At 41.4% G+C, this 24450-nt stretch overlaps 1 protein-coding gene across 5 annotated transcripts in view; it reads left to right on the forward strand.

Annotated features, from left to right (window-relative positions):
* The window catches only part of masp1 (MBL associated serine protease 1), a 126566-nt gene that overhangs the window by 44956 nt on the left and 57160 nt on the right, over positions 1 to 24450 (forward strand). For all 5 annotated transcript variants that reach the window (XR_011960872.1, XR_011960873.1, XM_072572204.1 and 2 more), the window contains exon 7: positions 20093 to 20211. Coding sequence is in view for 3 of the 5 variants with exons in the window: in XM_072572204.1 (XP_072428305.1) it covers positions 20093 to 20211 (119 nt within the window). In the remaining 2 variants the exon portion in view is untranslated. The remainder of the gene's footprint in view (positions 1 to 20092; positions 20212 to 24450) is intronic.

Raw genomic sequence — 24450 nt, forward strand, 5'->3', positions numbered from 1 at the left:
TGTCGGCAGGCTGATTCCAGCATTATGATTCCTGTCTTTTTTGTTGTCAGTTCAAGCACTGACCTGATAAGTATAACAGATTTGAATAATATCAGTTGCAAATCAACTAGACATTAACATTACATTGACATTGTGATTATGACCTAAATGTAGATTCACAGCTGAACCAGACATTGCAGTAAGGAGAGGTATTTTGAAGAGGGCAGACTCTCACTGCTCCAATTCATTGTGGGCTCAATTCTTGACAGTTGCAGTCCAGTCCAAGTCACATTGAAGCAAAAGTAATAATAATAGAACTTCGGTGAACACTCTACACTGGAAGAGTGTTAGGATTGTCAGACAGCAATACCAGATGGAAAAGATCTCACCTAGGGGAAAGGATCACAGAAATGTTGTAATTCAGATCTGAGTAAAGTTTTTACACCTTCAGGATGGTGGAAATATGGAAGGAGTTACCTGAGAGGGTGGTGAAGGCAGGTCCTCCCACAACATTTAAGAAATATCTGGTGGAGCGCATAAGATACCAAGTCATCATAGGCTATGGATCAAGGGCAGATAAGTAGGATTAGTATAGTTTGGTGGTTAGCATAGACATGGTGGGCTGAAGAACCTTTTTCTATGGTGTATGATTCTATGATACAAGAGCCCCATTCCGATCATCATGGCTATCATCACTCCAGGATTGCTGAGGGAGATTCTCAGTCTGGAATAAGAATAGAAAAAGGTTGCTTCAGTTTAGTGCAGATGAGTCTCATTATGAGATAAAAGAAAATGAAAAACTTCCACTCAGATCAGTGAGAAAAATTCACTCCCTGGGATAAGTGAGATTCCTACATTGGGATCAGTGAGAAACGTTCCCACACTGGGAAAAGTAGGAAAGATTCTTGCCGTGGGATAATTGGGAAAGAAGCCCAGACTGGGATCAGTGAGATTCCTACACTGGGATGAGTGAGAATGACACTTGTACTGGGATCATTAAGATTAGCGCATTGGAATCAATGAGATTCTCAGATTGGGATGAATATGAAGAGTGCCTTGCATCAATGTCACTTTTATTTTAACAGTTGAGTAATTTTGTCACTTTGGGGGAAAAGATAGAATGTTCTCAGCCTTGGAGAGGTGTAGAAGATTCTTACTGTGGAATTGATAGAGAATATTCTCACTTTGCAGACGACACAGTGTACAACACAGAAAAAGACCATTCACACAATCCATCTATTACCTCATGTATCTCCTCCCATTCCCCCTCAGTTGAACATGTTATTGTAACCATCTGTTCCCTCTTCCCTCATACGTTTGTCTAGCTTTCCCTTAATTACATCAATACTATGCACTTTAATATAAAGCCATGGGAGGGAATCCATATTCTCACTACTCTTAGCCTAAGTTGCTCTGCATTTTAAATGTGCCACTCAACAGATTTGTGAAAAAAAAGTTATATCTTATGGAATAATGGAATTAGACCAACATGGACATGAAATTGGCCAGATAATAGGAAATAGAGAGGTTAATTTTATTTTAGGCTGGTGGAAGGTTTGTAAAGGAGTTTCTCAAGGGCTCCCTTGTTTTTATTCATATCTATTAATGTTCTAGATTTCGGTAAGAAAGGGACAATTTCAAATTTTGAGGTTGTGATGTACTTTAGGTGCATAGTGAATTTTAAGGATGACAGTGTGGTACTCCAAAAGGCCAGAGTCAGTATGTTCCTGTTAGGGTGAAGGGCAAGGCTGGTAGGTATAGAAATGCTGGGTGACTAGAGAAATTGAGGTTTTAGTCAAGAATAAGAAGGAAGCATATGTCAGGTATGGACAGCAGGGATTGAGTGAATCACTAAAAGAGTACAAAGGCAGTAGAAGTACACTCAAGACAGAAATCAGGAGAGCGAAAGGGAACATGAGTTAGCTTTGGCAAATAGGGTTATGGAGGATCAAAGGGATTCTATAAATACATTAAGGACAAAAGGATAACTACAGAGAGAATATGGCACCTTAAAGGTCAGCAAGGCTGCCTATGTGTGGAACTGCAGGAGATGGGGAAGATACTAAAAGAGTATTTTGCATCTGTGTTTACTGTTGAGAAGGATATGGAAGGTAAAGATCTTGGGGAAATAAATAGCAAGATCTTAAAAAATGGCCATATTACAGAGGAGGAGGTGCTGGATGGCTTAAAATGCATAAAAATCAATAAATCCCCAGGACCTGATCAGGTGTAGCCCAGAACTCTATGGGCAGCGCCACAGGTGAGGCGCTAGAAGATTGGAGGTTGGCTAATGTGGTGCCGCTATTTAGGAAAGGTGGTAAAGGAAAGCCAGGGAACTACAGACCAGTGAGCCTGATGTCAGTGGTGGACAAGTTAGAGGGGATCCTGAGGGACAGGATTTATACGTATTTGGAAAGGCAACGACTGATTTGGGAGAGCCAACATGGCTTTGTGTGTGGGAAATCATATCCAACTAACTTGATTGAGTTTTTTGAAGAAGGAATGAAGGGGATTGATGAAGGCAGCGCAGTGGACTTAATTGATATGGTCTTCAGTAAGGCGTTCGACAAGGTTCCAACTGGTAGACTGGTTAGCAAGGTTAGATCACGTGGAATACAGTGAAAACTAACCATTTGGCTCAAAAGTAAGAGACAGAGGGTGGGAGTGGAGGGTTGCTTTTCAGACTGGAGGCCAGTGACCAGCGGTATGCTGGGTCCATTGCTTTTTGTCATTTATGTAAATGATTTGGATGTGAACATGGGAGATATGGTTAGTAAGTTTGCAGATGACACCAAATTTGTAGGTGTAGTTGACAGCAAAAAAGGTTACTTTAGAATACAATGGGATCTTGATTAGATAGGCCAATGGGCCAATGAGTGACAGATGGAGTTTAATTTAGATAAATGTGAGGTGTTGCATTTTGGAAAGGCAAATCAGGGCAGGATTTAAGAACAAAGAGATTATGCTGAATTCACATAAATTACTAGTTTAACCTCAACGGCATATTGTGTACAGCCACACTTTAGGAGAGAGATGAAGGCATTTCAGAGAGTACAGACAATTTTATGAGAATGGTTCCAAGGATGAAGAACTTCACTGATGAAGCTAGATTTGAGAAGCTGAGAATGTTCTCCTTGGTGAAGAGAAGGCTGAGAGGATACCTGGTTGAACTATTCAAAATGATGAAGGATCTGTGCAGAGTCGATCAAGAGACACTGTCTTCACTTGTGAAAAGATAGAGAATGAGATGGTACAGATTAATGTAATTATTAAAAGAAGCAAAAGTGAAATGCATAAAATCTTTTTCATGTAGTGAGGCAGATTCAACGGAAACATTGAATAGGAAACAAGCTTGAGCTTGTTATGTGAAAAGGAGCAATTCACAGGATTATGAGAAAAGACTAAAAGAAGGGCACTAAGTGAAGATGCTCATTCAGACAGCTGAACACAGATACAATGGGCCAAATGGCCTCTTTCTGAATTGTAATAATTCGTGATTTTGAGGATTTCCCACTGGATTTCTCTGTGACTGTAATGTAATGACATCCTCCAGCTATGCTCTTTTCCACAAGCGGAAACATTCTTTCTGAATACACTATCAGAAGCTTTTAATTTTCAAGATCTCCCAATAGGTCTTCTTCAGTCTTCTTCTCCAAAGAAAAAGTGAAGGTAAAGTTGCTGTTGTTCTAGAGAGATATAACTAGTGTTGGTTTAACCCGAGGGGTACCACACTTCAGGCGAGGGGAGAGGTTGAGTAGAAGAGTCCCTCATGGTAAGTCATGCTGTTGGCATCACTCTGCATCACAAACCAACCATCCAGTCAAGAGAAAACCGACCCAGCCTTTCAATATTTTCCTGATGAAAATCCCATACATTTCTGATAGCATCCTTGTGTGTCTTTTCCGAACCTTCTCGATTGTTACAACATCCTTTTAATAGTAAGTTGACCAGCACTGCAGTCAGTACTCTGAGTGTAGTCAAACTAAAGTTCAATATAGGTTTAGCATAAATTCCTGACTGTTCTACTCTATTGCTCTAGAAATAAAGCATCATGCTGTGTTTACTTTCTATGTAGCCTTGCTCATCTGACTGGTATATTTGTGCTCTGAGATTCCCTTCTTCTTCTATCCCACAGATACCTGCACTTTCCAAGTGATAATTAACCTCCATGTACAACTTCACCTTTGTATATATTGAACTTCATTTGACAACTATTAGTCCTTTCTGCAAATTTAACCATTTGTTGTCCAATTCATTGCATGACCATCTCAATATCAACACCAACTGTGCCCCGACCATGGTAAATTGCTGTCATCTGCAAATTTAGAAATTGTTTTTGAATCCAAATGCCAAATGTTTATTGTAAATTATGAACAGCAGTGTCCAGTCTGAGAAACTCTCCTTGATACACCCATTCAGATGCCCTTTAAATACTGCAATTGTACAAGCCTCCACCTCTTGCTCTGCAGTTCATTCCATACACAGACCACCTTCTGCATGAAAAAGTTGCCCCTTAGGTCTCTTTTATATCTTTCCCCTCTCACCCTCTAGTTCTGGACTCCCCCACCCCAGTTTGACTCCCCCACTTTGTCTATTTACCCAATCCATGCCGCTCATGATTTTAGAAACCTCTATAAGGTCACCTCTCAGCCTCCGATGCTCCAGGGAAAGCAGCTCTAGCCTATACAACCTCTCCCTATAACTCAAATCCTCCAACCCTGGCAATATCCTTGTAAATCTTTTCTGAACCCTTTCAAGTTTCACAACATCCTTCCGATAGGAAGGAGACCAGAATTGCATGCAATATTCCAACAGTGGCCTAACCAATGTCCTGTACAGTTGCAACATGACCTCTCAAATTCTGTACTCAATACTCTGATCAATAAAGGAAAGCATACGGAACACCTTCTTCACTATCTTATCTACCTGCGTCTCCACTTTCAAGGAGCTATGACCCTGCACTCCAAGGTCTCTTTGTTCAGCAACACTCTTGAGGACCTTACCATTAAGTGCATAAGTCCCGCTAAGGTTTGCTTTCCCAAAATGCAGCACCTTGCATATATCTAAATTAAACTCCATTTGCCATTCCTCAGCCCATTGGCTCATCTGATCAAGAACACGTTGTAATCTGAGGTAACCTTCTTTGCTGTCCACTGCACCTCCAATTTTGGGGTATATGCAAACTTACTAACTATTCCTCTTAAGCTCACATCCAAATCATTTATGTAAATGACGAAAGGTAGTGGACCCAGCATCAATCCTTGTGGCGCTCCACTGGTCACAGACCTCTAACCTGAAAAACAACCCTCCACCACCATCCTCTGTCTTCTACCTTTGAGCCAGTTCTGCATCCAAATGGCTAGTTCTCCCTGTATTCCATGAAATCTAACCTCGCTCACCATTCTCCCATGGGGAACCTTGTCGAACACCTTACTGAAGTCTATATAGATCACATCTACCACTCTGCCCTCATCAATCCTGTTTGTTAATTCTTCAAAAAACTCAATCAAGTTTGTGAACATGATTTCCCAGGGTATATGAATAGGAAGGGTTTGGAGGGATATGGGCCGGGTGCTGGCAGGTGGGACTAGATTGGGTTGGGATATCTGGTTGGCATGGACGAGTTGGACCGAAGGATCTGTACATCTCTATGACTCTATGACTCACTTTCTGTTTCTGAGCCAGTGAGTAAACTACTCCTTCACTTGTCCCTAACTCCACCTTCTTTGACCGTATTCATTAACATAGTATGGGGAACCTTTCAAAGCTTTTGAAAACCAGAAAAATTGCATTACCATTGAGAGCAGGGAAATACTAAAGGTAAAGACCTTAAACTAAAATAAGTCAGAAATTAGGAATTGAGAGCAATACAACAAGAAATATAAACACAGATGAACACAAAACTTCTATAGTTGTGTAAAAAGAATGGAATAACAAAGATAAGCATTGTTTTCCCTGAGAAGATCATACCAGGGAATTAACAAGAGGAAACTATGAAAATAGCTGAGATATTGAACAATATTTTGTATGTTTTATCACAGCAGAAAATACTCCAAGAATTACAGAAAACCTAGAGGGAAAAAGAAGGGAGGAAATTAAAGCAATCACAATTACTTGAGAAAATGTCCTGGGAAAATGACTGGGACTAAATGCTTACAGGTCACCTGGGCATGCTCCTTATACCTTAAAGAAATTTCTTTTTAATTCACTCGTGGAACCTATATATCACTGCCTGTTCTCATTGGCCTTGAGAAGGTGGTAATGAGCTGCCTTCTTGAACCACTGCAGTCCACGTGCTGTAGACTGAATGCCTTAGGGAGGGGATCCAGGATTTTGACCCAGTGGCATTGAAGGAACAGCGATATATTTGCAAGTTAGGATGGTCAGTGACCTGGAGGGGAACTAACAGTTGTTAATGTTTCCATGTGCCTGCTGCCTTTATCCTTCTAGATAGAAGTGATTGTGAGTTTGGAAAGTGGTGTCGAAGCTCTTTGGTAAATTTCTGCAGTACACCCGGGAGGTAGTACACACTGATGCTACTAAGTATCAGTGGTTTTGGGAGTGGTTAATTTCAGCAACTGGTGAACAAGGGCACCCAGGTCTTGTTGCACCTCCACCTTTCCTACTCTAAGAGCATTCAGATAATAAACTAATTTCCTGTCTTGGCTAATAAACTGGATAACCTCACATTTATCCACTTAGTCTATCATGTAATTGTCCACTCACTGAACTTGTCCAAATGACAATGAAGCATCTTCCTCCCACCCCACTTTGTGTGATCTGCTAACTTGGAAAGAATGCATTTCATAGCCTCATCTAAATCATTCATACATATTTTGAATAGCTGGGGTCCTAGCACTGATTCTGGCAACACCCCACTAGTTACTGGCTGCCACTCAGAAATGACTTTTATTCCTACTTTTTGTTTCCTGTATGCCAATCAGTTCTCTATCCATGTCAATACACTACCCCCAATTCCATATGCTTTAACTTTACATGCTAATCTCTTCGGTTGGGCCTGATTGAAAGACTTCTGAAAGTCCAAGTAAACTACACCTACTGGATCCCCCTTATGAACTCTACTACCAATAACAGGCTAACCAGTCTGTAATTTCCCATTTTCCCTCTACCTTTTTGAAATAGTGAGGTTCTATTTGCTGCCCTCCAATCCAGAGGAATGTTTCCAAGATCTATAGAATCTTGAAAGATGGCCACCCATGCACTCTCTACTTCTAGAGTCACTACCTTAAGACTCTGAGATTTAGATTATTAGGCCCTGAGGCTATAAATCTGTTAATCCAGCATTTGTTGTTGGAAAATGCCAGTTCCCATTATTAAGGAATTAGTAGCAGGACGTTTAGAAAATCATAATACAGTCAAGCAGATTCAACATGAATTTGTGAAAGAGAAATTCTGTTTAAAAAGTATATTCAGTCCTACTGAGGATGTAATAAGTTGGTGAATAAAGGGAAGTAAGTAGCTGACACACACTTGGATTTCTGAAAGGCGTTTGATTATGTTATTAATAATATAAGTGGGTTCCCTAAAGGGTAAGAGCTCATGGGGGTAGTACATTAGCATGGATACCAGATTGGTTAACAACCAGGGAACAAAGACTTTGGATCATTGGGTCATTTGGAACTTGGCAAGCTGTAATTAATGGCCTCAGGGGTGTCAACTATTTATCGTTTATGTGAATGATTGGATGATGGAACTGACTGCATTTCGCCAAATTTAAGCAGGCAAGTAAACTGTGAGGAGGACACAAAGAGTATGAAAAGGAATATTGGTACATTAAGTGAAACAAGACAAAAATTAACAGGTGAAATATATTATGGGAAAATATATTGAGGTTGTCCACTCACTTTCCTCCTCCAAGTCAGTAATATATATTGAAAATAACTGTGGCCTCAGCACTGATCCTCTGGCACACCACTAGTTAGTTTGCAATCCTGAAAATGACCCTTTATCACAACTTTCTGTCTACTAATGGTTAGCCTATCTTCCATCCATGCTGATATATTATACTCTATACTTAAGTAGATGGAAGAAAATGTTCACCCCGAAGCTGCTAAGAGGTGCAGCAGGAACAGCTAAGAAAACAGTAAAAGGAAAGAATGAAAACTAGACGGGCTCCCAGGCATTGACTAGGTCACTAAAAATACAAAGGGAAACATATCATTGTTGACCTTGCAAACATCTCCTTGATAACTTTTTAAAAATGTATTCAGTTTTGGTGTATGGGCATTACTGACTGGTCAACATTTATTGCCCATCTCTAGTTGCCCTTGAGAAGTGAGCTGCCTTCTTGACATGCTGCAGTTCATGTGCTGGAGGTAAACCCTCAATGCCCTTGAGGAAATTCAGGACATTGACCCATCCAAGAACTACAGCTAAATTCAAACAGCTGTCTCACAGACTCATCAAACAAGACCTTGACATTGTCATTATTCTCAGAACCACAACGTACACACAGTGTCTGAAAACACACTATCGCTATCCTAGGTCATGCCCTCTCCTGCTGGCAGAGCAGAGCAGCAGAGCTAATGGCACAGTATACATTCAGAAGGAAACTCCTCTGGGAATATTCTCCATGGACTATGGAATTCTCATGGCATTGGGTCAAACATTGGCAAGGAAATCTCCTGCTGATTGCCACATACCAAATTCCCTCGCCCGGTTGATGATTCAGTGCTTTTCCATGTTAAACACCATTTGAAGGAAGCATTGAGGAGTGATAGGAGCACAGGATGCACTCTGGATCGGAACTTAAATGTCTGCCATCAGAAGTAACTCGGCAGCACCACTACTGACCCGTACCACTACTGACCTGGTTGAGTCCTAAAGGAAATAGCTACTAGCCTAGGCCTGTAGGGGGTGATGAAGGAACCACTGAGAGTGAAATACATATTTTTGACATCGTCCATAACAATCTGCCTGCCTCAGATGCATCTGATCATGACATTATCAGTAAGAGAGACAGTCGTTGTGGAGGTGAAGGTGCAGGGGGGAAGCACTTTGGGGTCAGCGACCATACTTCTATTGGATTTAAAATAGTGATGGAAAAGGATAGACCAGATCTAAAAGTTGAAGTTCTAAATTGGAGAAAGGCCAATTTTCATGGTATTAGGCAAGGACTTTCAAAAGCTAATTGGGGGCAGATGTTCGCAGGTAAAGGGACGGCTGGAAAATGGGAAGCCTTCAGAAATGAGATAACGAGAATCCAGAGAAAGTATATTCCTGTTAGGGTGAAAGGAAAAGCTTGTAGATATAGGGAATGCTGGATGACTAAAGAAATTGAGGGTTTAGTTAAGAAAAAGAAGGAAGTATATGTCAGGTATAGTCAGGATAGATCAAGTAAATCCTTAGAAGAGTGAAAAGGCATATACTTAAGAGGGAAATCAGGAGGGCAAAAAGGGAGATAGCTTTGGCAAATAGTAGTAAAGAGAATCCAAAGTGTTTTTACAAATACATTAAGGACAAAAGGGTAACTGGGGAGAGAATAGGACCCCTCAAAGATCAGCAAGGTGGCCTTTGTGTGGAGCCACAGAAAATGGGGGGAGATCCTCAACAAGTATTTTGCATCAGTATTTACTGTGGAAAAGGATATGGAAGATATAGACTATAGGGAAATAGATGGTGACACCTTGCAAAATGTCCATATTACAGAGAAGGAAGTGCTGGATGTCTTGAAACGCATAAAGGTGGATAAATCTGCAGGACCTGATCAGGTGTATCGTGGAACTCTGTGGGAAGCTAGGGAAGTGGTGATTGCTGGGTCTTTTGCTGAGATATTTGTATCATCGATAGTCACAAGTAAGGTGCTGGAAAACTGGAGGTTGGCTAAGGTGGTGCCACTGTTTAAGAAGGGTGGTAAGGACAAGCCAGGGAACTATAGACCAGTGAGCCTGACCTCGGTGGTGGGCAAATTGTTGGAAGGAATCCTGAGGGACAGAATGTTCATGTATTGGAAAGGCAAGGACTGATTAGAGATAGTCAACATGGCTTTGTGCATGGGAAACCATGTCTCACAAACTTGATTTGAGATTTTTTTGAAGAAGTAACAAAAAGGATTGATGAGGGCAGAGTGGTGAACGTGATCTTTATGGACTTCAGTAAGGCATTCGACAAGGTTCCCCATGGGAGACTGATTAGCAAGGTTAAATCTCATAGAATACAAGGAGAACTAGCCATTTGGATACAGAACTGGCTCAAAGGTAGAACACAGAGGGTTGTGGTGGAGGGTTGTTTTTCAGGATGGAGGCCTGTGACCAGTGGAGTGCCACAAGGATCGGTGCTGGGTCCTCTACTTTTTGTCATTTATATAAATGATTTGGATGCGAGCATAAGCGGTATAGTTAGGTTTGCAGATGATACCAAAATTGGAGGTGTAGTGGACGGCGAAGAAGGTTACCTCAGATTGCAACAGGTTCTTGACCAGATGGGCCAATGGGCTGAGAAGTGGCAGATAGAGTTTAATTCAGACAAATGTGAGGTGCTGCATTTTGGGAAAGCAAATCTTAGCAGGACTTATACACTTAATGGAAAGATCCTAGGGAGTGTTGCTGATCAAAGAGATCTTGGAGTGCAGGTTCATAGCTCATTGAAAGCGGAGTCACAGGTAAATAGGATAGTGAAGAAGGCATTTGGTATGCTTTCCTTTATTGGTCAGAGTATTGAGTACAGGAGTTGGGAGATAATGTTGCGGTGGTACAGGACATTGGTTACTGGATTAGAGTGGTGCTGGAAAAGCACAGCAGTTCAGGCAGCATCCGAGGAGCAGGAAAATTGACGTTTCGGGAAAAAGGCCTTCATCAGGAATGTTTTTACCAGGACATTGGTTAGACCACTGTTGGAATACTGCGTGCTATTCTGGTCTCCATCCTATCGGAAAGATATTGTGAAACTTGGAAGGGCACAGAAAAGATTTACAAGGATGTTGCAAGGGTTAGAGGATTTGAGCTAAAGGGAGAGGCTGAATAGGCTGGGGCTGTTTTCCCTGGAGTGTCGAAGGCTGAGGGGTGACCTTAAGAGATTATGAGGGTCATGAATAGGGTAAATTGACAAAGTCTTTTCCCTGGGTGGGGGAATCCAGAACTAGAGGGCATAGGTTTAGGGTGAGAGGGGAAAGATATAAAAGAGACCTAACGGGCAACATTTTCACACAGAGGGTGGTACATGTATGGAATGAGATGCTAGAGGAAGTGGTGGAGGCTGGTACAATTGCAACATTTAAAAGGCATTTGGATGGGTGTATGAATAGGAAGGGTTTGGAGGGGTATGGTCTGGGTGCTGGCAGGTGGAACTAGATCGAGTTGGGATATCTGGTCGGAATGGGCGGGTTGGACTGAAGGGCTTGTTTCCATGCTGTACATCTCTATGACTCTATGACTCTAAGTCCTGTCTTCACATTGAAGATTCCCTCAACCATATCATGTGGCACTATCACTGCACAATAAGACAGACCTCGACCAGATCTCAACAGGTCTGGAAAAAACAGATTTAATGTTTTGAGTCTGGTCACTGTTTATCAGAACAAGTAAATAAAGGGAGAAGTTTCATAGTGAATGGTTGGGCCTCAAGGGGTGAAATGGAACAAAGGCATCTTGGAGTTCAGGTTCACCAGTCTCTGAAAGTGGAGTCACAGGTAGACAGGGCAGTGAAGAAGGCTTTTGGCACACTAACCTTCATCAGTCAGGCATTGAGTAAAGAAGTTGGGCAGATATGTTGCAGTTCTACAGGACATTGGTGAGGCTGCACTTGGAGTACTGTGTCCAGTTTTGTTCACCTAGTTATAGGAAGTATGTTATTAAACTAGAGAGTGTAGAAGAAATTTACAAGAATGTTAGTGAGTTTTGAGAAAATTTGTAGCTCAGGTTAAGGTTTTGGATGTAGGTTGCTCAGGTGAGCTATTAGATGTATTTCCAAACGTTTCCTTACTTTACTAGGTAACATCTTCAGTGGACCTCATGTGAAGCAATGCTGAAAATTCTTGCTTCCTATTTATATCTTTGGGTTGGTTGCAAGAATGTTGCCTGGACTGAATGGTCTGAGTTATAGGCAGAGTTGGACAAGTTGGGACTCCTTACTTTAGAATGTAGGAGACTGAGGGGAGTCCTTACAGAGGTGTATAAGATCATGAGAGGCATGGATAGGTTGAATGCACTCAGTCTTTTTCCTGGAGGAAGAACTCATCTTCCGCCTCGGGATCCTCCAACCCAATGGCATCAATGTGGATTTCACCAGTTTGCTCATTTTCGCTCCTTCCACCTTATCCCAGTTTCAACCTTCCAACTCAACACCACCCTCATGGTCTGTGTTACCTGCCCATCTTCCTTCCCACCTATCCGTTCCACCCTCCCCCGACCTCTCACCGTTAACTCCACATCCATCCACTTATCGCACTCTCAGATACCTTCCCCCCCAGCCCCACCCCCCTCCCATTTAACTCTCCACCCCGAGGCTCCTAGGCTCATTCCTGATGAAGGGCGTTTGCCCGAAACGTTGATTTTCCTGCTCCTCGAATGCTGCCTGACCAGCACCACACTCTCGGCTCTCCAGAATCTACAGTCTTCACTTTCGCCAAGAGGACTAGAGAGCATCAGCTTCAAGTTAGAGGTGAAAGAATAAAGGGAATCTGACGGACAACATTTTTACACAGAGCTTGGTATGCATATCGAATGAGCTACCAGTGGAAGTGGTTGAGGCGGGTACATTAACAACATTTAAAAGGCATTTGGACTCCAAGTGCAGGGAAATGGGGTTAGCATGGGCAGACATTTTGGTCGGCATGGATTAGTTTGGGCCAAAGGGCCTGTCACCATGCTGTAGGATTCTATGATTCTATACCAACTCAAAGCTGGGTGCCCATTAGGCACTGTGAGCCACCAACAGCAGCAGATTAGTGTTTAATTCCAGTCTGTAAGTTAATTTCTCCACACAACCACTACAAGGATTAACCTTGGTTCAATGAAGAATGCATGAATGTATGCTAGGAGCAGCACCTGAAATTACTTAAAGGTGACGAGTCAATCTGGTGAAGCTACAGCACAGGACTCCTTAAGTGCTACACAGTGCCTCATATGGAAGCACCAAGTGACAGAGTTAGGTGATTCCAAAACCAATGGATCAGATCTAAGCTCTGCAGTCCTGCCATATCCAGTTGTGAATGATGGTGCACAATCAAACAACTCACTGGAAGTAAAGGCTGTACAAATATCCACATTCTTATTGATGGGGCACTCCAAAACATGAGTCTGAAAGATAAGCCTGAAGGAATTCTTCAGACTGGAAGTCTGTGATTATGGGTGTTCTGAAACAATCAATGTTGGGTCGATGCTTGTTGTTTGTAATTTATATAAATGATTTGTAAGAAAATGTAGGAAGCATGGTTAGTAAGTTTGTAGATGATACCAAAACTGGTGGTATAGTAGACAGTGAAGAAAGTCATCTAAGAGTTAAATAGAATCTGAATCAGCTGGGCCAATTGACTGAAGAGTGACAGATGGAGTTTAATTTAGATAAATGTGAGGTGTTGCATTGTGGTGGGACAAACCAGGGCAAGACTTAAGCAGTTAATGGCAGGACCTTGGGGAGTGTTGTCAAATAGAGAGGCCACAGGGTTCAGGTACATTCTTTCTTGAAAGTAGCGTCACAGGTAGACAGAAAGGCATGCTTTTCTTAATTGGTCAGATCATTGAGTATTGGGTTTGGGATGTCATGTTGCAGCTGTACTGGACATTGGTGAGGCCATTTTTGGAGTTCTGGTCACTCTGCTAGAGGAAGGAGTTGTAAAGGGTGCAGAAAAGATTTACCAGAATGTTACCAGGACTGGAGGGCTTGAGTTGTAAGGAGAGGCTGAGACGCTTTTTTTCCCTGGAGCGTAGGAAGTTGAGATTATAGAGGTTGAGGTTATAGAGGTTAAACTTTATAGAGGTTTATAAAATCATGAGAGGCATAGAATTGATGAATAGCCAAGGTCTCTTCCCCAAGGTTTGGGAGTCCAAAACAAGAGGGCATAGGATTAAGGTGGAAAGGGAAAGATCTAGATGGGTCCTAAGATGCAACTTTTCAAGCTGAGGGTGATGCATGTATGCAATGAATTGCCAGAGGAAGTGGTAGAAGCCAGTACAGTTACAACATTTAAAAGATATTTGGGCAGCTGCTTGAATAAGAAAAGTGAAAAGGATATGGCCTAAACGCAGGCAAATGGAACTAGTTTAGTTTGGCAAACCTGATCAGCATAAACGAGGTGGAACGAAAAGTCTATCTCTGTGCTGTATGACTCCATGACTATAGACTAAGTACTAAGTGAGTGATTGGCATCCTCTAGTGATTCTCAGAATCTCAAAAACCAGTATTCAGCCAGTTCGATTCAGTCCATGTGTTTCAACAAACAGTTTGAGGCACTGGCTACTACAAAGGCTATAGGCCCTGACAACATTCCAGCAAGAAATCTGAAGGCTTCTGTTCCAGAACTTGTCATGTCCCTGGACAAAATTGTTCCAGTACAGCTACAATACTGACGATGCGAAAAAAGGTGAGGACTGCAGATGCTGGAGATCAGAGTCGAAAGTGTGATGCTGGAAAAGCACAGCAGGTCAGGCAGCATCTGAAGTGCAGGAGAATCAATGTCTTGGGCATAAGCCCTTCTTCAGGAAGGGTGGAAAAATGTCCGGTATGTGCTGTACACAAAAAACAGGATAAATCCAATGTTGCCAATTACCACCCAATCAGTCTACTCTCGATCATCAATAAAGTGGTAGAAGAAGTCAACAGCAGTGCTATTAAGCAGTACTTGATAATAATAAATAACTAGCTCAGTGACACCCAGTTTGGATTCTTCCACAGCCACTCAGCTCCTGACCTCATTACAGTGTTAGTTCAAACACGAAGAAAAGAGCTGAATTCTAGAGGTCAGATAAGAGTGATAGCCTTTAACAACAAGATCACATTTGACCGAGCATAGTCTCAATTACTCCCAGCAAAACTGAGTTAATGGGAATCATTTAATTATACCTGGCACAAAGCAAAGTGATTGTGATAATTGGAGGCCTGTAATCCCAGTTCCAGGACATATTCCCAGGGCATTGTCCTAGGTCTAAACATCTTCAGTTGCTACATTCACAAGTTCAAAAGTGGGAATGTTCACTTATGTTTGCACAATTTTCAGCACCATTCATGGTTCCTCAGATACTGAAGCAGTCCATATCCAAACCCAGCAAGACCTGGACAATGTCCATGCTTGACCTAATAAGTTACAAGTAATATTCAAACCATATAAGTATCACACAATGATCATCCCAAACAAGAGAGAATCTATCAATTGCCCCTTGATTGACAATGGCATTACCAATGCTGAATTCCCCACTAACAATATTGAGGGAGTTACTATTAACTAGAAACTGAACTGACCTAGTTGTATAAATGCAAAAATAAATGCAAGAACAGATCAGAGGCTATGAATCCCTCAGTGAGTACCTCACCTCCCCACTCGGCACAGCCTGTCCACCATCTACAAAGTGCAAGTAAGGAGTGTGATGGAATAAACCCCAATTACTTTGAAGAGTGCAGCTCCAACAATAGTCAAGTAGCTTGAAATCATTCCAGGACAAAATGACCCACTTGATTGGTGCCACATTTATCACCTTTAACATTCATTCCTTCTATCCCAATGTTCAATTGCAGAAATGTGTATTATCTTCAAGATGCACTGCAGAAATTCACAAGGCTTCTGAGACATTACCTTCCAAACCCAAGACTATAGAAGGACAAAGGTAGCAAATACATGGGAACACCATCACCATCACTATCACCATCCCCCCCACATCAGTCGCCATCCTGACCTGGAAATATATCGCTGATCCTTTAGTGTCGTTGAGTCAAATTCCTTGAACTCCCTCCCTAACAGCACTATGGGTCTACCACAACAAATGGACTACAGTAGTTTAACAAGACAGCTCATCACAACCTTCTTGAGAGCAACTAGAGGTGGTGAACAAATACTTCCCCAGGAATTTATGCCATCGCCTGTGAATGAATAAAGAGAAAAAATATAATCTTATGCTACTGGGTAGGGTCTGGGACCTTACAGAAGATGACTTTGTGTGAGTGATGAGAGGTCTGGAAGTAAAATTAGAGATAACTGAGAGCAAGGGAAAAAAGGAACTTTACAATAACGACATAAAGGAGCAGACCAGGAAGGAGAAAAGTGAAAAGATGCACTTAACCTTAAAAACAAGTGCTACTTTCATCACAAACATTCTCCAAACTGGTGACCCCAGAGACAGCAGTAGCAGAAAACTTGCTGTGTCTATTTTTCTCAAAAAAAAATTGATAAATTTGAAGAAAGTGAAGAGAATTTTACAACTTTTAGAAGATCTACACAATCATGGTTCAAACGATGATGTCCGTGGGAACATTTATTAAGACTGCAACCAAAGACTATCATTTAGAAATTGTGCAAGGGGATATATGAAATGTTTTGGACCATGAAACATGAGAAAATGTACATATTGCCCATGAAGCAGTGGGAAGCCTCCACCTTGGCGACAGAACCTGCAGGTTCGAAACAGTAGCAGGCTGCTTAACCCCTCCTCCTTAAACCCAGATTCAGTAAGATTGTGACCTAATTGCTCCACATTTCTACTTACCTCTGAACTCTCTCTCTTGAAGGATGTTGAAAGCAGAGTCTTTGAATATTTTTAAGGTAAGAATGGATGAGGAAGTGGAACGGTGGGTTTGTAAGTTTGCCAATGACACGAGGGGGTTGGTAGAGGACTGTTGTAGGTTGCAATGGGACATTGATAGGATGCAGAACTGTTCTAATAAGTGGCATATAGAATTCAACCTGGAACGGTGTGAAGTCATTCACTTTGGAAGGTCAAATTTGAATGCAGATTACAGGGATAAAGGCAGTATTCTTGGCAGTGTGAAGGAACAGAGGGTTTTAGATTACTTACAATGTGGAAACAGGCCCTTTTGCCCAACAAGTCCACACTGACCCACCAAAGCACAACCCACCCAGACTCATTCCCCTACATTTACCCCTTCACCTAACACTATGGGCAATTTAGCATGGCCAATCCACCTAACCTGCACATTTTTGGATTGTGGGAGGAAACCGGAGCACCCGGAGGAAACCCACGCAGTCATGGGGAGAATGTGCAAACTCCACACAGAGGGTCGCCTGAGGCGGGAATTGAACCTGGGTCTCTGGTGCTGTGAATTTGTATCCTTCCTTAAATAGGGTACCCAATATTGTTGACAGTACTCCAGATGCAATCTCACCAGTGTCATGATTAACTAAAACATAATCTCCCAACTTGTATTCAATTCCTCTCACTAGGTCCCTCAGAGTTGCCACCCAAGTTGATAGAGTTGTTAAGAAGGTGTATGGTGTGTTGGCTTTCATTAGCAGGGGGATTGAGTTTAAGAAGCACGAGGTTATGCTGCAGCTCTTTAGAACCCTGATTAGACGACACTTGGAATATTGTGTTCAGTTCTGGTCACCTCATTATCAGAAAGATGTGGAAGCTTTAGAGAGGATGCAGAGGAGATTTACCAATATGCTGCCTGGACTGGAGGGCATATCTTATGAAGAAAGGTTGAAGGAGCTAGGGCTTTTCTCATTGGTGCGAAGAAGGATGAGAGGTGCCTAGATAGAGGCATACAAGATGTTGAGAGGCATAGATAGAGTGGATAGTCAGAGATTTTTTTCCCAGGGCAGAAATGTCTATCATGAGGGGACATAATTTTAAGGTAATTGGAGGAAGGTTTAGGGGAGATGTCAGAGGTAGGTTCTTTACACAGAGAGCGATGGATGTGTGGAATGCACTGCCAGCACTGGTAGTAGAGTTAGATACATTAGGGACATTTAAGCAACTCTTGGTTAGGCATGTGGACGATAGTACAATAAAGGGTATGCAGGTTAGTCTGATTTTAGAGTAGGATAAAAGGCTGGCACAACATCGAGGGCTGAAGGGCCTGTACTTTGCTGTACTGTTCTAAGTTATATGAATAGGTAGATTCTCAAGAACCAAGGGGATATAAAGTTATCAAAGTCTCATGAGAAAATATTTCATCTCTTTCTTAATTAGGTGAGGCATTATCTTTAAACAGTTGTTCTAGTTCGAGATTCATGCAGAAGAGGAAACATCATTTCCACATCTACCCTGTTAAGCCCCCTCAGAATCTTAAATGTTTCAATCAAGTTGCCTCTTATCTTCAAAACTTCAGCAGAGCTAAGCCTAGCCTGTCCAATCTTTCCTCATAAGACAATCTGCCCATTCCTGGTATTAGTCTGGTAAACCATCCAGAACATCTTCCAACGAATTTGTATCCTTCCTTAAATCGGGTGCCCAATATTGTTGACAGTACTCCAGATGCAATCTCACCAGTGTCATGATTAACTAAAACATAATCTCCCAACTTGTATTCAATTCCTCTCACTATAAATGATTACATTTGAAATGCTGGCAGATGGGATTAGATTTATTTCCGATTTATGGTCAGCATGCACGAGTTGGATTGAAGGGTCTGTTTCCATGCTGTACGTTTCTATTATTCTATCATTATTATTATCTTTCCTAATTATTCGCTGTAACCAAAAACTGACCTTTCGTGATTCATGCACCAGGACATCCTCTGCATCTCAGAGTTCTGCAATCGCTCAGCATTTAGCTAATTCTAGATAAATACAGATTTAGATAAAGAACATCTTAAAATAAAATACATATTGAGAGGGAGGAAGTGTCAGTGGTTCTAGCGGCTTGGAAGTAGGGATAAATCAGGGAACCATAGGCCCATTAGTCTAACATCTCTGGTAGGGAAACTATTGGCAAAAGGTTTTGAGGAACAGAATTATCTTCACTTGAAGAGGCAAAGGACGAATCAAGGATAGTCAGCATAGCTTTGGAAGGGGAAAATCATGTCTACCAAAGGAGGTGATCAGCTGTTTAGATGAGGGTAGTGCAACTGCATGGACTTCATGAAAGCTTTAGACAAAGTTACACAGGGAAACTGGTTCAGACGTTATGAGCCCATAGGATCCAGGGCAGTTTGATAAATTAGATCCAAAACTGGCTTAGTGACAGGATGCAGATGATGATGGTTGAAGGATGCTTTTTGACTGGATGTCTATGTCCAGTGACTTACTGCTGGCTTTGGTGCTGTGTCTCTTGCTGTTTATTGCCTACATTAACGATCTAGACATGAATGTAGGAAGTATGATCAATAAGTTCACAGATGACATGAAAATTGGTGATGGTGATAAATAAAAAGGAGGAAAGCCTTAGACTACAGTTTAATATAGATGGACTGGTCAGATGGCTAAACAATGACAAATGGAATTTATTCCTGAAAGTTGTGAAGAGATATGCATTTTGGGAGGACGAAAAAGGGAGTGCACATTGAATAGTATAACCGTTGGAAGTTCAGACAATCAGAGAGGTCTTACTGTACATATCCATAGATCACTGAAAGCAATAGGACAGCTAGATAAGGTGGTTACGAAGGTATATGGGATACTTGCCTTGAATAGTGAAGAAGCTTGGAAGTTATTATGAAGCTTTATATAACATTAGGTGGGCCGCAATGGAGTAGTGTGCATTTCTGGTTGCCTCACTATAGGAAGGACATGATTACACTGGAGAGGATGGAGAAGAGATTCACCAGGAAGTTGAAACGTTGTTTCCACAGATTGGGGAATGTAGAACGCAGGGACTTAGTCTCAAGATAAGGGGCCGATCATTTAGGACCGAGATGAGGATAACCCTTTCATACAAACGATTGTGAATCTTTGGATTTCTCCACCGCTGAGGCTGGGGATGCTCTGTCATTGCAAATATTTAAAGCTGAGATAGATTTTTGTCTCTTAGGACATTGGGGATATGGGGAGCAAGTGAGAAAGGGGAGTTGAAGACCAAGATCAGCAATGATCATATAGATTAAACAAACAAACACAATGGACTGAATGGTCTACTCCTATTTACATTTCTTATGTTCTTATGTGAAAGACTCTTACTCTGTGACAGTTGAGGATGATTCTCAATATGGCTGGGAAATGAGCAAAATGTCCTTGATTGTACATAAATATCTCTTTGTGTTTTTGTAGGCACTCCATGTCCTATTGTACATCCTCCTGCCAATGGTACAATTGAACCTGTCCAGGAGCAATATTCATTCAAAGATCAGGTCCAGATCAGATGTAACACTGGATTTAAATTTGTCAAGGTACTTTACATAGAAGTTTTGGTTATTTTGAAATCAATTTGGCATCATTATTCTCATCAGTTGGCAGTTTTGTTGTCTTATTCTTGCAGTCTTCAAATTTTAAACTAATCTTAACTTTAATATCAGCCCTGATGAAATGTGTTTGGTAACACTGAAACTGGCCTGGCTGTCCAGCAGGTTTAGAGGTTTATTCCCTTATTGTCTCCTTCCATCCCACTTTAAAATTGATAGCTAGGGTCAGTGTCGAGTAATACATTTTTGGAGCATTCTGTCACACATGCCCCTCATATGGAAATGAATTGGTGATTAATTTCAAGGGAATCTGTGTCACACATTGTAAGGCAATAACTAACAGACAACAGTGAAACTTTATACCATTTTGGACCCCAGCCTTTCAGAGATTCATCTAACACAACCAACAACTTCCTAAAATCCAAATCTTTGAGACTGAGTGAACAGATTGCATTTTTGCACTTTTTCTTACAACTTCAAGTCATAGAAATGTACAGCACAGAGACTATTCTTCCCATCAAAAGTGAAGTCCTTTGTAAAAAGGAGAATCCAATCAGCCTACATCACATTGTTCAGAATACACTTCTGCTGTTTATCTAATTCTCTTTTAAAGTCCATCTTTGAATCTTTATTTTCCAACTCAGGCTATGCATTCCAAATTATAACCAGTCACTGCAGAAATTAATATGTTCTCCAGACATTGTGTATGGTTATTTGATAATTCTTTTAAATCTGCGTCTTTGATTCCTGAATCTCTTTCTATTGTCTACAGTTTTTATTTAGTCTGTTTCAAATTGTCATCAGTTTGAATATCACAATCAAATATCCTCTGGGTCTTCTCAATCCATGGAGGAGAGCACCAATTTCACTTGTTTCTCCTAAAATCAGAAATCCCTCATCCCTGACACTATTTTAAAATATTTTCTGTACTCTTTACAAACGATCAATCATTTGCCTTAAGGAAGATAATGTGCGAGATAGCTAGGAGAGAGCGCCATCTGACAACCACCAGAATCTTTTGTTGTGACGCTATGACACTGAGCTCTTGTGAATTTTAAAGTGCCTTCTCACTCTGTTGTTGACACAGTCTTGTCCCAGTCAGTTCTAACAGCATCACGACTATGATACTGAAGTGTATAGACATCGAAACTCAGTGAAATCAAAAGGTATATAATGATCTGCAAGATTGATTGGGTACCGAACTTGGCTATCAGAGTTCTCCAGATATCAGTGACTACAGCAATAAAGCCAATGCCAAAGCGAAGACAGAAATATTGTAGTAACATTAACCTTGGAAAGCAAATTTACATGCACAAACAGCTGTAGAATTGGCTGAGAAGCTAGTTAACACTAACAAAAGACATTTCCTCCTCTGCTGCCAAATGATCAAAATGGTCGTGATGTGGAGGAGTCTGTGATGGACTGGGGTAGACAAAGTTAAAAATCACACAACACCAGGTTATAGTCCAACAGGTTTATTTGGAAGCACAAGCTTTTGTTGTGCTGCTTCTTCATCAGGTGGTTGTGAAGCAGAATCAGAAGACACAGAATTTATAGCAACAGGATTGCAGTGTCATGGAATGTAATATTAAACAAATTTAGCTTAAGCCTTTCATCTTTTAGAATGATCATGTTAGTTTCAGGTCCTTCATATGAAAATTCCAGAACTTTTTAAAGTTACATCCCCAAGATAGCATTAACAATAGGTGCCGCCCCAGCTCAATGCATTGAAGGTGTGAGGTTAAAGTCTGTCCATGTCCCAATGTTAGGTCAGACTGATTCTGTTTCTAAAGTGGGATTTACAGAAGTTTACATGGAGTTATGCAGTTTTTGAGCAAAATAAAATGTAATTCTGCAAGTACAAATTCACCCCACAATCTTATATGCAGGGGAGACCAAGTGAATGTGCACATGTGAGTGTGTGTGTGTGGGGGGGGGGGATGAGTGTCTGTGAGAGAGTGTGTGTATGTGTATGTACCATGTTTCGGGGCATCATTGCCTGCAGCATATGAGATAGACAGCGCTGGCCAAGTCACATGCGTACCTGCTGCATACACTGAAAGACGTGTCAGAGTGTCGACATGGATACTACCATTACACATGGGGACACCACCCACCATGTATGCAGCAGGTACTCATGTGACTCGGCCAGCGCTGTCTATCTCATATGTTGCAGGCAAGGATGCCCTGAGGCATGGTACATTGGCAAGACCGAGCAGAAGCTACGGCAACGGATGAATGGACACCGCACAACAATCACCAGCCAGGTGTGTTCCCTCCCAGTCAGGGAAAACTTCAGCAGTCCAGCACATTCGGCCTTGGACCTTCAGGTGACCACCATCCAAGGTGGACTTCGGGACAGGCAACAACGCAAAATGGCCAGAGGCTGATATCCAAGTTCAGTACCCGTGGGATGGCCTCAAATGGGAACTTGGGTTCATGTCACACTACATGTGTCCCCACTGCACTATACACTCTCTCACACACACACATGCACACACACATGCGTGCATACACAGACATACCTAAAAACCCACCCACTCACACAGACCCTCTGTCATACTTTTCACATCTGCTCACACGTACTCCCCCCACATTCACAGCCACACACGCACCCTCTCACACACTTATACCCATTACACTCACACACATACACATACTCTCTCACAGACACTCACACACCCACTTGATCTCCCCTGCACGTACACACATTTAAACTTGTGGGGTGAACTTGTACTTGCAGAACTATATTTTATTTTTCTCAAAAACTGTATAAATCCATGTAAACTTCTGTAAATACCACTTTAGAAACAGTATCAGTCTGACCTAACAATTGGGACACAGATAGGCTTTAACCTCATACCTTCAATGAATTATCTGAGCTGAGGCAGCACTTATTGTTAATGCTATCTTGAGAATATAACTTTAAAACCTTTCTGGTATTTTCATATGAAACTAACATGATCATTCTAAAAGATGAAAGACTTAAGCTAAATTTGTTTAATATTACACTCCATAACACTGCAATCCTATTGCTATAAATTCTGTCTTCTGATTCTGCTCCACAACCACCTGTTGAAGAAGCAGCGCATCAAAAGCTCGTGCTTCCAAATAAACCTGTTGGACTATAACCTGGTGTTGTGTGATTTTTAACCGATGAAAATGGTGTAATTTTAGAAGGTCGATAGGCAGAAAAAGGAGCTTTACTCTGTACCAAATCCTGTACTAATCCTGTTGTGGGAGTTTTGATGGGGGCATGTAGAGGAAGGTTTACTTCAATCTAACCCTGTGCTGTAACTCTCTTGGGAGTGTTTGATGGGATGTGGATCTCCCTGCATCTGAGGGTAGTACCGGCAGAAACCATCCTAACATTTTAGAAGTATTTAGATGTGCACGTGTGATGCCAAAGTAGACAAGGCCATGGGTCAAGTGCTGGTAAAAGAGATTCAAATAACTAGGTGCTTGTTTTTGACCAAGCAGATGTTATGGACCTGAGGGCTTTTCTCTACGCTGTACACCTCGATGACTTTGACTCTGTGTTTGATGGAGAAAGATGAATCAAAGGGAGCTTCACTCTGTATCTAATCCCAAGCTGTATCAGTTCTGGGAGTGTTTGATAAGGACAGTGTAGAGGAAACTTTACTCTGTATTTTACCCTTGCTGTACCTGTCTTGGGAGCATTTGGTGGGGACAGGGTAGAGGGAACATTGCACTATATGTAAATTGTACAAAGAATGGAGGCAGCACGTATCAGTAGGTTGAAAATTAAAGGAATGGCCAACTGTACGTGGGTAATGGTAACTACAGGTTGAGAGAAACAAATAGTACACTTCTTTTAATACTAGATGAAATCTGAACGATCGTGAAAAATGATCTTGATTCTGGAGGTCGAGATGTAAAGTAAGTTTGAATGGAGCTAAGAAATAGCAAGACAAAGAAGTAATTGGAGGGAGTGGCTATGGGTCCCCTGACAGTAATTACATTGTTTCAGTATATACAATAAGAAATAATGACAGTTTGTGGAAATAATACTGTAATGTTACCAAGTCAAATTATTAAATGAAGACTTGAGGATGGCTTAGGAGAGTGTATTCTAGACAGTTTCTTAAAATAATACATTGTGGAACCAGCCATGGAATAGGCAACTGTATATCTGGAAAGGTGTAATGAAATATGATTAATTGATGATCTTATAGATTGGGGAAGAGTGATTAATAACATGAGGAA

The sequence above is a fragment of the Chiloscyllium punctatum genome, chromosome 6 (assembly GCF_047496795.1).
Source record: "Chiloscyllium punctatum isolate Juve2018m chromosome 6, sChiPun1.3, whole genome shotgun sequence".
NCBI lineage: Eukaryota > Metazoa > Chordata > Chondrichthyes > Orectolobiformes > Hemiscylliidae > Chiloscyllium > Chiloscyllium punctatum.